The following is a 19,030-nucleotide window of genomic DNA, read 5'->3' on the forward strand; positions in this document are numbered from 1 at the left end:
TGATCACATAGTATTATTTCCCTACTTGCATCTCCTCCTTAGAGTGTCCAGTGTTCTCTAAAGACCTGCATCGTCTGTTTTCAGTTCTGATGACCTTTACAGACATTGAGATGAAATGAAGATGTGCCATTCTGAAATGTTTCAGAAAGAGTGGCCAAGAAATGCTGCAAGCTAAATTTTGCAACCATGTAAAATACATACTTCTCCAATCATGTAAAATACAGCCTTCCGCTGTGGCACCTAAAGCTACACAAAGATACATACCGCTGAATGTTATAATTTAGCCATAGCCACATGTAGAGAGGTTAGCGTGGAGCTGCATCCCTCCAGAGATATTCTGAGAGACTGTACCTTCTACGACATCCCACTAAAAGCACACACTGCTCTCTTTTTGCAGGCTAAGCCAGCTGCACGGTCCAGAGAAAAAAGCGGGCTGTGGCTCTGCTTCTTCCCTTCTGTTTTTGAGTAGATACAAGGTGGCACATGGGGAGGAGGTCTAAAGCAAACTTGGCCTGTGTACAGCTATATTCTAGGTTGGCAGTTCATTCATGTGTGAGGTTTGTCTTCCAGTCCGTACACTCCTTATGTTAGAATGTATTTAAACTCTTCAGAGCTGAAACTGTAGCTTTAGCTGTGACCTTTACAGCACGTAGTATGCTATCAGCACATAAACAAGATAATATAACCCCTCGAACACATTCAGCTTCAGGAAGGTTGCACAGCTGTTTAAGAAATAAAAGCTGAGCAAGCAAAAGTAGTATCCATAGAGCGGGAACTTTAAGCCTCACGGAGACCTCTTTGTTCTCTTAAGAGGTTAAATTACATACTCTGTCCAGTCATGAAACAGCTTACAACATTATCTCATGTGGGCTTCCCAAATCAATGTTCTCCTATGTGCCACGTAAGAAACACTGTGCCAGATAATTTAACGCCAAGTGTTCAATTAGTATTGCAGACCCTGGCTCAGTTGCAGAGACTAGACTGGGTGCTTAGAAGCATATAATTTATATGGTATTTTATTTGTCATTTTTCATACAGGCACAAACTTCCCAATATTTTGGTTGGGTGCCTTTGTTGTCTTACTGATTTTGCTTGTTTCATATTACTAAAATAAAATAAATCTAAATAATATAAATAAATCTAAAATGCCAAATATTTACGTAAGAAAAAGAATTTCAATATAACAAATTGTGCCTCAGGCAGAGGGATTAAGGTCTCAAAATGCACATCAGAATATGACAGCTTTATGTTCATTCATTGAAGAAGAATATAAACAGTTTAAATTGAAGCTTTCCTTTTTGTAAATAAGGAAGAAGGGCTGTCACTCACATTCCAGGAAGAAATACTGCAGCAGTACGAGATATTACCACCTCATTTGCTTTTTACTAGCCCTTTTCCAGGGACAACTGCCCCACTAGCAGAGCAGAAAGCCCTTCACAGCAGAGATACCTTTTTCACTTTCCTTCTCTTTCTCTGGCAACTGAAGCTGTTACATAAGGCTATGAATGGAAATGGCTGAGGCAAGGGCATGCATGTTCCTTTCTCTTGATGCCACGACAGGAACAGAACCTTCTGCAGTGCAACAAATCAGACACCTTGGGGTAGGAATATTTGAAACCATCACAGCAAGACTTGCCAGGCCATAAATGAAGGAGGAGACAGATACTGTGCACTGCATATTCTGAGAGACAGGTCCAGTAAATAGTCATGCACTTGTTTCAGTATCTGTGAGGTATCAGCTCTCTGAAAGTTTGTGACGAGTATTTGTTTTATTTGTCATCATATTTAAGCCACCTTAAGATGAACGTGTTAATAGGATGTCTGAATCCCTCTACATTCATAATGGCTCTTGAGTAAATAAAAGGGAGAATATTATGCAGAAGTACATAAGTATCAAAAGGAATACTTAAGCTTTGCTTATCAGGCATGCAGGTTAACTATGGGCTTTCTGATACTGGCTTCTCATCTGTGGTACATTTTCTCAGAATCAAGATGACCTAAGATAATGATTTTGAAAGGCCTGTAGTACAAATGATGTTTGTATCAAATAATGACATAATTCTCTACTTACTTTAAATAGATTATTAGAAGTAATGCTTAATTTAGGAAGGTATAGAACATTTAGCACCATTATTGCTTCCTATAATGCAATATTTTTAAGAATTTTAAATGAAAAATTGTCATTATAGAATATTTTTGTTCTTCTCTCCCCTTCTCCTTCCTCCTCTCATCCCTCAAATGCTTTTGAGGGTTCATTGACTTACTACTTCAGTGTCTTTCAAGTTAAATTTACTTAATTTAAAAGTACTGTTATTCTCTCACAACTTCCAGTCCTTGAAATACCCAGCATTTAATCTCTCTGATGAGGTTGTTTCTTAGCTAAGAAACATACATCAGCAATGATAAAGATATGACATTGAAACTCAGTTAATAGCTCTGTAGTTGAAGTTTTGCCTGGAACAAAGTATAAATTACCACACTTGCAGCTGCTTTAGCTATGTGAGGCTACCAACAGTAGAAAGCGATAAAAGATTAATTTTACTGGGTAAAGGCAATAGTATCCAGCAGTATGTACAGAAGCACGCCTTTAAAACAAGGCCATACTTACAAGTTAATATTCAGCACACAGATGCACTTTGAAAATGTTGTGTTCTGCTTTTCAGAAGCCTGTAATTGTGCGTAATCAAAAAATTTGCTATTGATAAGGTGTGGTCCTATTTGTCCTTTTTGTTGGCAGCATGCAAGACGACAGTTTAGAATCCTCAACTTCAATATCTCAACTTCTGAGAGAAAGTTATTTAGCTGAAACTAAGCATCAAGGGAAGAGTGAAAGAAGCAGATCAGAACCAGCTTCTCATAATTTCCATTATGGCAACACTTCTGGTGATTCAGATGAGGTAGCTGCCCAAGATGACCTTCCAGATCTCTCTGCCTTTTTAAGCCAAGAAGAGCTAGATGAAAGTGTAAACCTGGCAAGACAAGCTATTGATCAGAATCCACTGGAAACGAAACAGGATGAGCTTCAGGCACATTCACAGCATCCCTCAGATCAGCTGAAAAACACAGGAAAACACAAACAAATGGCCCAGTCTACAGCTTTGAAAACATCAGACAATGGCCTGCACTCAAACTTTTGTCAGGACCATGTCAAAAATACAAAGGGCTCCAAAGGGAGCTCTCAAGATCTAAAGAAACAACACCTCCCTTCTGAATCAGAATCAAAAAAGGAATTCCTAAACAAGGCGGCAGATTTTATTGAGGAGCTCTCGTCACTTTTCAAAGCTCACAACTCTGAAAGAATAAGACCCCGAACATGCAAAAGCTACAGGAGCAAAATTGATTCTAAGAATAAGCCTGCTCAAAAAGGTAGCTCTAGCCTATCTAGCACATCAGAAAACAGAGAAAGGCTTTCCATTCCAGTACCTCAAGACTTGGAAAACAAAGCAGAGGAAACATTTGAACAAACAGACGATCAACAGGCGGCAAACTTGGAATCTATCAATCAATTAACAAGTGCAGAGCTAAAACCAGAGTCAGAATCTGCATCTGTATATTCTGATGAGCCTATTGGACAACCACCACGCTTTACTCAAAAATTGAAGAGCAGGGAAGTTCCTGAAGGAACCAGAGTGCAATTGGACTGCATTGTGGTAGGAATCCCAGCACCTGAAGTCAGGTAAACATATTCTGCACTTGTCATTTTGTATTTCTGTAACTGTAGGTGTATGCCTTACTCTTTCCAGATATTTTGATGCATATGTTTCAGTAATCTGTAGCAGAAGTCTCTTGATCTTGGTTATTAAAATCGATTAAGGAAAAAAATTGCCTTCTTTAAATCATGCAAAAGGTTGCTTATATTTTAAGCCAACATAATTTGGGACACATTACTTTCTTTGAATTTTAGAGAACTGTTTTTAAATACTGTACTTCCATAATTAAAAGCAAGTGCTAACTCCTTAGTGAGAAATGTTAGCTATCTTTATGGAAATAAAGATTGACTGCGTAAACCGGCTAAACCCACCAATGGCCGTGATACCTCATACTGATGTCTGAAGGTATTTGAGATGAGTGAACATGGGATCCTATAAACCAAAAACATCCATACATGAACAGAGAGGAAAGGAGTTCATTTAAGTTATTATACAAATAACCAGGAGCAGCTCAGTTCTAATTCAGATTCTGACAATGATTCTGCTGTAACCTTAGAAAAAACACTTCTGTTTTATCAAGTATAAGACACCCTTATGAATTGATACTTATTCATGTTGTGTGACTAGCCTGCTAATTCTGATGCTTCAGTTTTCACCTGTATCTATGAGGATTTTGAAAGTTAAACAAGTAACATTTGCAAAGATCACTGGAGATGAAAGGAAATGTGAAAAAGCTACACTTTATTCATCGATGACATCAGTGGAATGAGAAACAGATTATTGTAGCTTTTAAATTTATCTTGAAAATTCTTAGATCTCATCAGCATTTTGAAATCTAAATTTGTTTGTATAGAGCTCATTAGTCAAATTTACCTCTCACTTACAGGGGTGGAATTATATTTCCTTTGCTGGGACTGTACCAATCCAATAGAAAGGAAAACTATCCATCTTTTAGAGACGTACCATACATATTTGCATCCTAATATAGTATCATAAATAGATACTCTTAGTCTAGACAGTTGCCTATCCTTTTATAGGCATTTTAGAAATCTGTGTTGCTTTTCTAAATATTGAAAAGAACTATTTGCATCTTCAGCATCTAATTAAAGGACTCAGCTTCACAGATGGTCCACTTTTTCCAATTGTCAGCTCACTGTCTTCCTTATATACTTTGACAACGCTGAGTACAGCACTACTACCAATTCTACTGCAGTCAACACCTTTTATCGTCTTTCTCACTGAACTAATAGGGACAATCATCAAATGAAAACTATCTCAACGTCCAAAGACGGAAGCTCCAAAGATTTTTGTGGTAAAGAATCTTTGCCTTCTGCTCCCTTGGATTTCTGGCACACCAGCTGCTAATTTTTCAGAAGGAAGAAGCTTTTACGACACACTATTAAGTACATCGGAACAAGGATCTACAAATGAATCCTCTTGTTATGGACAGCCTTGTCATGAAGACAAGAAGTCACCCAGTTCATAGAATCCCTGAACTGTGACTGCCAGACCATTTTGCCCCACTAGTGCCTTCAGTAGTAACATGTAGGTTCTCAGTCCCTAATGTGACCCGTGGTGCCACGCAGGGTCTCTTGTCCGTGACAGGAATGTGAACTTCCAAAGGACTAAATGATTTGTCTATAGAAGAGGAATCTGTTCTAAAGCCGGGGGAAATACCTTGTTTGGGAAGAATATGCTTTCTCCTATGCTTCATGTCTAAACTCACTGCTTTAATTAACCATTTTGAGGCATTCCCTTGCTGGATTTTATGCCATTATAAATGTTGTATTGTGTTCAGCCCTTAAATTCATAGAGGAGTCTGATTAAAAGAGAAAACCGTGCCAGAAATTTGGGGGTTTTGACAGAAAACAGATAGGAAATATCATCATCCCCTAGATATTAGCAACACTCTCTGAAGATTTCTCCTGCTCCTAAAGACTTTGAGACTTATTTCTCCAGGCACTTGCCTTGATAAATCTTTTTGATATTAAAAATATCAGTAGGATCCCTGGACATGAGAATTTTTTTTTTTCTCTCATCATTCATAGTTTATAATACAAAGAAAACAACTGAAATAATCTTCTCTTATGTATATAGACCTGTACACAAACTCATTCTGGCTTTCTTTGCATTCAGAAAAGTTGAACACTGAATTGCTTGTTTATAGACATATACTCTGGCGCACAATGTTAATTTTATGTATTTCTCCAGAAGGCCACAACACCATCCTTATAGCAGCACATCATGCCCATGCCACTGACGTGGCAATGTCAAAACTGACAAGGTGTTCATGCCATCTAAGTTTAGGCGTTTAACAACTATCTGAATTAGAAGCTGACACTATAAAGTCACTGAAGCCTCACAAGGGCAGATCAGAGAACCCAGGAACAATGACTCATCCCATGGAGTATCCAGGGATGGCCAGGATGCCTATGCACCTAATTCAGGGACCGCTTGATTCCACAGAATTGGATGACGGGTACCTTTGTAACTTGGATCTATTTTTGTCCCAACAAAACTGAAGCTTTTCCATTGAAATTTCTATTTCAACATTTGATTTTGTTTATTTTAAATAATAAAATAAGCTACTTATGTTAATGACAGTCAATACAGGAGCTGTTACGCTTTTATAGAATAAGCATCCATCAGAATTTTCTGACTCATGCTTGTAGCCAGATCAGGGTCTTAGAGGAGCTAACACGGAAGCCCAGAACTCATGCCCCAAGACCAAGGGAAGTAGGGACAGGGAGAAAGAAGTCCCATAGGGAAAATCAGTCCCAAGCAGTCAAGCTCAAGAAAAAGATCAGGCTCAGCTTTCAGTTTCACAATTTAAACTAACAAATAAAAGATAAATCACAAGGGGGTAAGTTTGAACTCTCTCTCCTTGTGTTTTTGCATGTGTGTATGTACGTGCTGTATTAAGGAGAAAGCTGGGAATGTTAGCTGCTTGAACAGTGTTTCCTGATCATAATTGTTTGTTAACAAAACTTTTGCCCTGTTCATCCAAGATTCTTTCAACTCCACCAATGTGTAGGAGTAACACTAAGAAAGGGTGTAATAAAATTAACTTGCCTGAGTGATAAATATTCATGTGCTTCCAGTGACTGTGGCCTTTTTAGTCACTTCTACAGCACGAGGAAACCAGAAAATATAATGTACTTTGGGGTATGTGTTTCATTAACCATGGGGACCATGAGAATGCAGGGTTTTTTCACTAAAAATAGTGCTTGTCTTTGATCTGCTGTGCAAAGCTTCCAAAATAGTGGAGGAACCATCTTGTTGGCCATAGTTGTGGAACTGTGTCCAGAACTGGGCTCAGAACTGGCAACCGTCTTGCTTTGAGGGTAACAGTTTTCCAAGGTTTGTGGTGAATTAGTTCAGAATCTGTGGAGCTGGAGCAGGAGAGAAGGATTGTAATAGGTAAGCAAGAGAGATACAAAAATCAGTAGTCCCAGAAAAGGACTAACTGGCAAGGTGGCAACTGACGAAAGAAAGCTTAATGCTGACTGGCTTTAAGGCATAATTTCTTCTTCCTTCAACTTAGCTGAATGACCAAGCTCCGTAAACAAGCATCCTTTGGACACACGTGTGCTAATGCATGCTTGCCTGTGTCCTTTGACTTAAAATGAACTTCCTAACCACAGAAAGGAATCCCAAGTTACTTATAATGCTTATAATATATACACTCACAATGTAGAAGTGGTACTGTGGGAACCCAGAGCATTGTGAAACAAGAACAAGATTCAGCAAGCTCTGTAATGTAGTTTCTCAGTCAACACTAGGAGCAACCAGATGGTTAAACTGATGTAATGGGGATTATAAGAGAGAAATTAGAGACAGGAGATTTAGAAAGAAGCCGATCACAGGAATGGAAAGGACTGGAAAATATGATGGACAGATACCACATTTGAAAGCAAGATAGTACAAAACAAAATTGATGATGTAAAAAATGGTGTAAATGACATTCATGATGGATCAGGGTCAAAATATCACTGGCAATGATAAAGCAGTATAATTTACAGGCTTGGTAGGTAACTATCTGGCGTATACAAGGGCTCACTGAGGGACAGAAAATTGGATGGTGGAGCAAGAGAAGAAACTGGGAACTGATTTGAAATATCAGTATATGGAAAGCTAAATTCTGCTTGGCTGAATAGAGATAGACCTGTTCAACTGCTTTTTGAGATAACTCAGCCTTAATGTAACAAACCTGCGTTACAGGAAGCTTGTTAAGCTTACCAATCTAGAAAGAAGTTTCAATGAAACACTACCCATTTTTCAGTATCATCAGCTGAATGCAGTGTCATAGAAGAGACGAACAAAGATTGATACTATAGTATATGGGCCTCTAGCTAGCTCAAGCATTAGCTCGCAATTAAAGAGCACTACTACAATTATTGATTGATTACTTTACTCTGACTATACTGCAGGTTAGAAATAAGCATTTAAGAGACATGTGTAGCATATTTCCAAAGTGTTAAAGGTTTTGATGACCTCCTTCTCATGCTTCCTTCTACAGCTCTGTTCCTGTATCAGTAATGATAGGTGTGACATTCACTCCTCTCTGTGAGGAGAACACTCCTTATTCCCTCAAGTTCAGAGGTGCCTACATTTTTCCAAACTGTTTGGCACATCACTCCTAGGTTAATTTTACTTATGAATCACATTGCATGGTTTGGCATACACAGCTATCCTGGAAGTGTCATGAGGATTTGATGTTCTAAAAACAGGCTGTATGTCATAAGGTTTCCATGAAAACATTCTTTAACATAGGCATACAAAGCTTAAAAAGTACATTTTAGTGCTGCTTTGTTTAAGGAGACTAGATCTGCAACTACTCACAGATTTTTAGAGACTCTGAAGCCACATAAGATTGATTAAGATTTTTTCTTCCTGGCTGCCAAATGAAAACATTTACCTGTTTTAGTGCTCAAAGTCTAGAGAGCCAAACTTCTCTTACATGCAACTCCAGTCAAGTCAATGGATTAAGACCTAGGATGAATTTGGCACAGCAGATGACACTGCTTGTGCTTAATGTGAACCTGCCTTGTACGATGAAGCTATCATTACAATTCATGGCAGGAATGAAATGTCAGTGACAGAGAGTATTGCTACTTCAGTCATGCCACGTATCTCAATGTCAGAACTCCCCTTGGAACTGACATTTCATTGCTACCACGTACAACGTTTTGATGGTAAGAATAAAATAAAATGTTAATAAGCAAGGAGTAGATATGGCCATACCAAAGATTCACATACAGCTTAATTTCACAAGAGAGACTTGTTTTTCATTTATGAGCATTGTAAAGAGATAATATACATGTAGCATGCTCTTTTTCTCGGCTTAATCTCAAAATACTTCAACATTATGGTTAAAATAGTGACTAAAAACCACACTGCATATGAGAGCTAAACACAGGTTTGAAACAGAATTTTATTCCTGAAGTTTTAAATCACTTATGTTGCAAATTTTGGACTAGTCAAAGGAAAAAATAACTGCAAAGAAAATAATTAACTCAATCCTGCTTCACTGTCTGTTTGAGTCTACTAAAGGAATATACTACTCACATACTACTAAAATAACTGGAAGAAACAGCTTACATGGTGCTTTTAAATTTGCCTATAGGAAATTAGAATTATGCCTCACAAAGGCATGCAGTACAGACTTATCTCTACACAAACACAACAGGTTAATTGGAAAAGCTGATCAATAGTAACACAAAGGGTTCTTATATCTTAGTAGTGATTATATCGGAGCATTTTGTGTAATGTGTTTTGCTTTATGTGTCACTTGAGTGAGAAGCCACATTTGAGTGGACACAAAAACATAATATCACTGTACTGTGTAAGTTATTTTAATGTTCTGAAAAGATGCTGCTGAAAATGAGATCAAATTCTAGAACATGGGTATTCTCTTTAATAGTTTTTCATATCTGCTAAAGCTAACATGCCAAAACAAGGCTACATTATAAGGAAGAGGCATGAGGTAGGTATATAAAAAGACATGAGTAAGTGCCATGACTCACCTCCCGAAGTACACAGTTGCCTACATGAATTACACACCTAAAAGGCGACTTGTACATTCATATACCCAGTTTGTGCTTGTAGTCATACAACTGTGCATGAACCTTAGGTCTTCTCTCTTGAAAATGTGACCACTGTCAATTATCACCAATTGCAAATCTTGAAAGCAACAGAAGAATAAACCATACTGTACATAGAATAAAAAAAATTCCCCCCTTGGGATCACAAGAATCCTGTATAATTTCCTGGTCTGGAACTTAAAAATGGCACTAATCAATTTCAAAGGACCTTTTCAATCAATCCTGTAATGCACCTTACCGTACTTCTCCCTTGGGACTGCTAAACATTGCCTCTACTTACTCGTGGTAGAGTTGTTCCTTTATCCCAGGCACTACATGTTTGTGTTCTGGATATCAAGGACCCCACTACTAGCTATGGTGTCTGCATCTACATGTTTATAAGGACATCACTGAACAGAAAAGCAAATGTGATACGCACTTCTGGGGAGCCTGTCAAAAAAATCCCACTGTATCTAATTATTAGTGGGGAAAAGACCAGATTTGGGCAAGTCATTATGGGTAAAGTCTAAAATAGATGTAGTTGTTCCTTCTGTTTGAAGAGGTTTGTATTAGAGGATCTGAAGGTTCCTGACTGGACTATGATGGAATAGGAACACTATAGCTCAATCAGAAGAAGCTAGAACGGTCATTATTTTTAAAGGAAATGTATTCTGAATGGAAGAGTAAACCAATTCTTTCAAAATAAAGATGACACAAATAAAAAGCAGGATTTGCAAACTAAATGTTAGTGAAGAACCATACAATCTGATCTACTAGAAAATAATGGTAATGGTACTGTGATAGTGAAATCCTTTAAAAGAGAGGTAGTTTATAAATAATAATTTTAAGACCAGTGATTTCACCTTTTAAAAATGATTTTTAAGTGCTGCTTCACACCTTCTAAAAAAGATAAAGAGAATGGTAGATAAAAGATAAAGATAAAAAGATAAAAAGGATAAAAAGAATGGTTAGATACTCCAGAGAAATATATAAATATACATACATGCATATGTATATATTCACTCTGTTCTTATACTCTTCTGTAAGTGTCTGCTTTTGGCCACTGTCAAGACAGCATGATGGGTTAGGTGGACTTGTAGTCTGAGCCAGAACACCCAGTAAGTTCTTTTTTATCTTTTTACATGTGCTAGCTCACCTGGCATCCTAGGATATGTGCTGTATTATTCCCTTTTGTACGATGACAGCTGCCTCTTAAATTTCCAAAGGTGCTGCACATTGTATGGGTTAATATCCAGAACACTGTTTGCAACCATATGGTGAAGCACCTTAAACAAGTTCCATTGAGGTTTGAGAAGTAGCATGAATGGCTGCTGAAAGCTATCCTGGAGTAAAGTGTTGTCCTAGGCAGACTGTCCACTGACAGAAAGTACCTCAGAGCATCTCATTTTGCCCACCAGAGTGGTAGAAAACCCAGTAGATGACCTATGTCGAACTTCAAAGGGACAGAGGAATACTCCCTTAATGTTGTGGCTCACGCTGGGTTCAAGCAAACACCTGTGCAATTTAAGATGCAGCTGTAGCCTCCTAACTGCCCAGTCCCTTCTTTTATGGTTATTAACATTTACCAAAAGTGATATATAGGAGAATTTGTATGGTTCAGTTATCCTAGATCCACATGCCTAGTGTCCTGGTGCAAACCCGTTTTCATTAGGCTAGAACTGGGGCAGCTGGGCCTGGGAACACACTTGAACCTGCCATCCTTGCTTCAGAGCGAGAAACCTCCAGCAAATAAGTCAGCATCAGGATTTTAACATTTTAAAGGGCTGCTGCCAGATCTGCAAGAGCTTGTCCATCAGAGCCCTAAAGCTCAAATGGAAGACAAATGAGTAACTTTGGTTGAAGTTCTCTGCATAAAGCAGTGCCAGTTCCTCATTGGTAAAACCCTGCAAGAAGGATGTGGATGTATTTTAGTGAAGCAAAGCTGTACTTCAGCTGTGAAATGTCAGGGAAGAGAGCTGGGACATTTTACACCCTACGGGCATCCTCTTTTAACATGACGATATTTACTACGTGACTGTCCATTGCAATCGGAAATGTTAAATTCATAAAAGTAATTTTCTTAGACCCATTTTCAATTCTTGTTACAATGGAGGCTTGTAAAAGAGGATAAGCAAGCAGATGTAGACATGAACCAAGACTTTTAAGTTCTAGCTCTCTAGCTACAAAAGTTTGCCTTTCTGAAAGGGGAAATTGTGTTAAGCAGTATGATTCATTCTACAGTGCAGGAGCTTCCCTCTGTAACAGGCAGACCTGTACACTTTCCAAGCTGTACATTCAAGCCAGTTGACTGTACAGCTACAGATTACACTAATGGGCAACTCCAAGTGGACTGGGAAATACCCTGTCTACTTTAAGAAAGCCACGTTGGACGGCTAGGACTGATGGTGCACAAATAGTGCATGGTTTACTTCTTAGCTATGTAATCGGCATTTAAGTTCCAGATCTGTACTCCTTCATACCTCATAGTCCCTTTGAGGTTCCTTTTTCAATTCTACACTATACTTTTATTAAATTCTCGTTTTCCATTGGTATGGGCTGTCTTACAGGTTTTTTTTTTCCCAAGGTATTAATTTGGGGTTTTCTTTATGCTCAATTTGTAGCACAAACTGTTGTAAAAAGCTGTGCTTCCAAGAGGTGAATACAATTGAATGGTTAAACAAATTTATTTATTAACGTTTTCCTAAATTATCTGAGACAGAAAGGTATCAAAGTACCTTACAGTATGAGCCAGGAAATACGAATTATTACAATTTATTACTCAGAAACCTATCCTGTTCCTTTCCACAACTACTCTTACTTGCTGCAACATATAATAGTAAACACATTTGCCATTGCTTTGATAGCATTTGTATGTACTCAAAAGCTAGCAGGTACTTTTACCAAGTTACCATATAAAGATGGATGAAACAATTATTTATTTTAAAAAATCAATTGAATAAAAAATGTTATCAGTATGACAGCACCCACCCACACATGCGTAAGACGCCTTAATCAACCATACGTAGTTAAGAAAGCAGCAGTAAGCAGAAAATACAAATATTTTTGTGGAGTTTTCTATCTATCTATATTTATGAGAAAAGTTACGGTGAAGATGAATGCACCTTAGTTTGGCTTTTCAAATTTAGCTAGTTATCTAAAAATACAGGTATTTCTGAGTATTATCCCAAACACTTAACTCTGGATCCCTATACGTAGTACTACACCATCTCTATAAAACCTAGATTGTCTTATTAAATTTGAAATTGGTTCTGCAAACCCACCTGCTTTTTCTCTTTCTGTTCCATCTTTTCCATATTAACAAGCAATAGCAATCAAGCCTGCTCTCCCCTCCTACTAGTTCTCAGGTTGAGCTGATGGTTACTGTCATTAACACATCCTATGGAGCTGTCTTTTCAGGTGCTGTTTTCACTTTTGCTTGGATTCCTGCATTTTCTACTGAAACAACCCTTCTGAACACTGAGGGACTTAGGAATACCTTAGATGAGAGTGTGAAGTCTCTAAAGGGCCCAATATATTCTTGGATGTGTAGCTGGGTTTAAAAGAGAAACACAGCAATATGATGCAGAAAAGAATTCAAGGTCTCCAGCTGTCTCACTGGCCATGTCCCTCTAAAGAAGTGCCTCTATAACAGATCACTTCTCTTTCCTTGTGATACACTTATGCTATCTTTTATAAAAGCAGATTGTCTTAAATATATGACAAAGAGTAACATTATAGTAAATTTCAGTCACATTCTGAATCAACATGAACTTTAGAATCACAAGTTTCAGGGAAATTTGTTTATTAGGGTATTATTTTTTTTGCTACGCTTTAAGCCACAACACAGGTCTGAATGTACCTCAAGAGAAATTCAGAGCTGGACTGATAACGTTCCAAATTCAGAGCTCTTCTAATCTACTACTGAAATCTGTATATCAAGAAAAATATGTGCTAGAGTCACTTACATAAACTAGTTTGTCAGTATGTTTAAATACTGCGAAGACAGGAGCTCTATTATTTGCTGTAATTGAGTATTATGAAAATCATAAATATTTTATTCCTATGACTGTTGATTCAACACTTGCCTGCAGTACTCTGTCAGAATCTTCCAGCTAAAACCCACCCATTTTATCATCAGAAAGACTTTGAACATTGTCATTCTAGTTGTCAAGTTGTTTGCATTGATAAACAATATTTTTTGCCTTGCAGGTGGTACTGTGAAGGGAAGGAGCTTGAAAACTCACCAGACATTCAAATCATCCAGACAGGTGATCAACACTCATTGGTTATTGTTGAAGCTTTTGAGGAGGATACAGGACGTTATTCATGCTTTGCTTCAAACATCTATGGAACAGACTCCACTTCTGCAGAGATTTACATAGAAGGTAATGTTAGAATTGTTGCGGAAATTGGTTGTTGAAATTAGTCATACAGGATTAAGATACAATTATGTATTTTGTATGTTAACTGTGTAATAGATTTGTCACAAAAAGCACATAGCAGGGAGTCAATGCTTTTCATCATTATTAACATATTTATTGTTTCTCTGTAAAATACCCTTCAGACAAGTGACTGCCCTTCCCATATAATTTTATTGTGTTGCTTCCCAGAGATTTTATATATCTCACTGCAAGATGGAAGTCTAGAAATATTCAGATTCTGATGCCACCTTATATTTTTTGTCTGTGGTACTCTACAGAAAGATAAGAACCTAAACTTTGTGTCTAATTCATATTAATCCCTTTTCCCTACAGTCATTATTACAGACTGAATATAGGATAGCTCCATCCTAACCCATTATTGGGACCTTGTAACCAAAATAAATATGCCAGCAATTTGATATTTTACTTGCAAAATAGATGCTGTAAATAAAACAGAGTCTGTCTCTGCAGATTTAGGTCTCTCTTCTTTCTCCTTATGCTTTTTAATACATCCTCCTTGGCTTAAGAGAGGTCTATTTATTATATTTCTTTTTAACACGTTTTTGGGTAAGGTTTTAGATTGCAATTTTTTAAAATAAACACATAGAGTCTTTTTTTTCCTTTTGTCTTTTTTCCATTTCTCAGGCAGAGAAATACACTATGAGTACCATCACTGACAACAGTGGGACCATTCATAAATTAAAGCATCTACCCTACTTGATACAAGGTTAATTTTGCTCTACTGTTATTCTTCTTTCACGTCTCTAATCTGACAGCGAAAGGACGAATCCTTTTTTAGTATCTGCACTGCCCCTGACATTAATGGGAGATGTCTGTGCTTGGCAGGGATTTAGCAGTTCTCGAGACAGGGGCCAAGGCCTGCTTTTACCTAACTCAGTGGATGTTGGATGGAAGCCGTGGCTGATGGAGATGCTCACTGGCAGGAACTGCAGAGAAAATGCAGATTCCAAACGCAGTGAAGGCTGAATCAGAAGTGTAAAATGTCTCAGCAAGACAGCTGTTAGTAAACTGAGCTAGTATCTTCTGCAAAGTGTGCTACAAGGCGCTAGTTTAAGAATAATAGCTATGATTCCAGGTCTCTCTCTTTTTTCCCCCCTTTTTGTTTTTTTTAAACTGGTAGTATCAGGTGTCTGAGGAAAAAAAAGCTCTTACTTGATTCACAACAGCAATTACAGACTAAATCATACCAGTGGCATTTTAAAGAGAACCTGAGGAAGACCCAGGTATACATTCACTCTTGGATGCTGTTTTCCTCATTTCAGTCACGCCTCATCCCAAATCTGCCTTATGTCAACAGCAGTTTTGCATCTTACACAGTATGCAACGTTGGTTCATTTCCACTGCAGTATGATCTTTTGTTTTGGCATAGCTTTATAACATATATCCTTAGAATGCTCTAGAGGAAATCTGAATAAAGGTTGTATCATTCATAGATAAACTTCTCCAAAAACCCCTCTGATAAGTGATTTTTTTTTTTCTTTTTCATAGGAGTCTCTTCTTCTGACTCTGAAGGTGAAATCATCAACGACGAAATGGATCGGTAAGTTTAAAATCAATTATACCTTCCGTATTTCTTACAGTTAAAAAAACCCACAAGTGTAGACATTTCAGTTTCCATTAATATTTTGCAACTTCCAACACATCAGGCTTTTGTTTGGGATTTGTTTGGACTGTTTGGGTTGGGTTTTGTTTGTGTGTTCGTTTGTCTGCTTTACAAATAGTATGGAACAAATACACATTTGCTTGTGTGTCTTCAACTTTAGCTTAAAAATTGAACCTTTAAACATAAACATAAGTATGTTACCGTAAAGATTAAACTACTAAAATCAATTTACTAAAACAGATGCCATTTGACTAGACCCAACTTAAATGCCGATCTAAGCGTCTGACTTGGAAAAACAGTGTAGTAAAATTTCTCACAGGAAAATATGGTATGTCATGAAGTTTTTGGCAGAAGATGGCTATACATGGATTATTTAGATTTAAGATAAGGAAATTAATAGATATGAACTAGAGTAAACTGAAATGATGGGTATAAAAGATGACTTAATGATAAAAAGAAAGAAAAGGTGTCAGATGTAATTGAAAACCTGGGAAATAATTTTATTTTTCCTAAATAGAAATCCAGTCCCTGTGCATTTAGAACCTGATCCAATGCTGTTAACATCTATAATCTTTCAGAATCAAAGCCTTTCTATTAACTGGAAAGGGAGTCAGACTGGTTGAAAACTAAAATAATCCATCTTTTATTTTGAACTCTTTTGTATGCATTAATTCAACCCCAAAAGCATCCAGTGCTTTATAAAAAGGAAATTTTAATCAGATAGACTTATGCAGCCTGGGTTTCTTCCGTTATTTATTAAGGAGGGTTATACTCATTACAAACGTCATTTTCTTTTAAAATGCAAATACAAAATACAACAGTGTGTTTGACTGAAGACCTCAGGCTGACAGCAAATCCTGTCTTAGGTGATTTTTACTTCAAAGTCAGAACATGGATTGGTTTATGGACTTTGATAAATGTAAGGGTTTAACATAAAACTTAAGATCAAGAAGATCTCAAAGGTTTTGGGATGAATTGCTAAGTTTTTCATAGTTCTAGCTCAGACTTCTCCAAATGTCTCAGGCATAACATTTTTTCTTATTCATCTCATTAGGTGTTCATGTAGTGTTGACCATGTACCTGATCACTTGATGGCATTTCTAAGTTGCTTACCTCATTAAATTGTGAAGTAATGTATTGCATTCTGTATTTCTTAGAAAAAAAAGGATGCTGCTCTGACATTGTAGCGGGATGTCCTCAAATGATAGAATTATGAAAGATCAGGTTTGGGCATAATCAGAGTGTCTTTATTTTTGCTTAGCTTCCAGCCGTCGTCACATGAATCTGAACACCTGTAACTAAAGGGAATTAATATGAGAACAGGTGCAAAAAGAAGTTCACAATTTCAAAAGAGAAATCAGTGATCACAACAACTGTATGCTCACTCTCAGTAAGGCTTCCTCTGGTTTGAAGGCTGGCTTTCCTGGGGGGACCTGCGGTACATTCCAGAGCAGCCAGTGCATACCTCAAACTGAATAAAAAGACCATCTCTTCATTGTCTGCATTATCTTACTTAGCAATACAAATAAATAGGGTCAACTCTTTTACTTCCATATAGAAACAACCTAGAAGAAGTGAAGAGGTGCCAACCTGTACACTACCAAAATTGGATGATATGTTAGTCAGAAGGCATACCTCTTTTTATTTTTCAGCAGTAAATTATTGAATCTGTATGCAAGCAGACCATGGTATTTTCATTACCTTACAGGCCCAAATCTCCATAGAAGCTCAGGAAGCAGTGTAAGAGAAACTAGCACTGTCCTCTGAGAAACTAGCATCACACTCTCATGCTGCTCAGAGCTGGTTAACAGCAGCTTTCAAGCCACAATTGGGTTAATTCAGGCCATTTATTACATTTGGTGTAACTGAACTAAGTATGAGAGATTAGAGTGGCAAGATATGCAGCCTGATTCTTACAAAATGCAGTTTACCTAGGAGTACGTATCAGTTTAGATCAACTGGAATTCAATCCCAGAAGTGAGGCTGGGGTTGACATGTAACTGGGACAGACATAACTAAGGGACACACACATAGCTCTAGCTTCCAGTTAGAGAACTTGTTTTTGGTTAATATTTCACAGCAAACCAAAGCCAGCTGACACCTCCTTGAATGCAGCATCTCCTGCTGTTAGAACTGCAACCAAGCATCAAGAAACCTCCAAGGCACCACCTGCCATGGTTCAGCCTGTGTCTGTACCAGTCCAGCCTGTGTCAACACCAGTTAATCAGGTAGGGGAGACAATACGGTGAATTTCAAGGACCAAAAGCAAACTCTTAAAAAGGTGTTTCTTCTACAGTTTGTGACTCAGAACCCCCAAATTTTCTAGTTTTTGCTTTGCTGTTGAACTTCAGCTTTGAACCTTACAGCCATACAGTAGTTGCATACACAGAAGAGATGTCCTGCTTACTTGCTAACCTTTAGCACCTGGCAAAGGGAAGGGAACCTTTCATCCCCAGGTTACAGGCATCTCTGCGGCAGTGAGCAGAAGGAGCAGCTGCCGCTAGCTCGGCCAGCGGCGGGAATCTGTGTGCACTCCAGCAGGTCAGAGACTGCATGCCGTGAAGGGCACTTGGATGTGTAAGTCAACTCACTGGCCTCTTCACATTTCAGACTGACTCATTCACTTTCAATAGCGGCAGCCTATAACTTTTTCCTCTCCCTCTCTACAGAACTCACTTGAAATAATTTTCTTTCAATGAAACTTATTTTAAGCTAAATTGTTTCACTACTATGTTTACTTTCTATGTAGATATGCTTATTTACCACATAACATTTTAATATCCATATCAAAGAGTTTCTAATTAATGTTAGCGTGCATTTCCAGTCCTTTGTGTTGCAAACTATCAGAATATTCGTAACTGTGAATTCTTTCCTAATAGGAAAGAAGAGCCATATTTACTTAAAAATAAAACTGAAAAGTTAATGAGAGACTTGCTTTACGCTGCCTTTTCAATGTTTACAGCCTAGAATTAGGTGGTAACCAATAAACAGATACTGAACAGGTGAAGAAATGCACATCTACTTTGACTACAAAGAGAATAGAAGTAAGCCTTTGTGACATTTTGCCATTTTGACAGAGGTTGCCTAAGTCAAGAGTGATGGTTATCTCAAAAATTACCACTTTTAATCTTGTTAGCTTATAAGACACCATCTATAAAATTTGGCTATGTTTCCTGAGATACTGAATCATTAATTCTGCTGTTCTGGGGCAGCTTCTATTTCATTAAAATGAAAAACTCTATTAATCAAGTT

The 19,030-nt window shown here is 37.7% G+C and overlaps 1 protein-coding gene across 1 annotated transcript in view; it reads left to right on the plus strand.

The window, feature by feature from the left end:
* Positions 1-2,738: 2,738 nt before the first annotated feature.
* The window catches only part of MYPN (myopalladin), a 51,464-nt gene continuing 35,172 nt past the window's right edge, over positions 2,739-19,030 (plus strand). Inside the window, exons 1-4 of the mRNA XM_050898797.1 lie at positions 2,739-3,676; positions 13,943-14,118; positions 15,664-15,715; positions 17,859-18,006. Of these exons, the coding sequence (XP_050754754.1) occupies positions 2,739-3,676; positions 13,943-14,118; positions 15,664-15,715; positions 17,859-18,006 (1,314 nt within the window). The remainder of the gene's footprint in view (positions 3,677-13,942; positions 14,119-15,663; positions 15,716-17,858; positions 18,007-19,030) is intronic.

The sequence above is a fragment of the Gymnogyps californianus genome, chromosome 6 (genome assembly GCF_018139145.2).
Source record: "Gymnogyps californianus isolate 813 chromosome 6, ASM1813914v2, whole genome shotgun sequence".
Classification (NCBI taxonomy): Eukaryota; Metazoa; Chordata; class Aves; order Accipitriformes; family Cathartidae; genus Gymnogyps; species Gymnogyps californianus.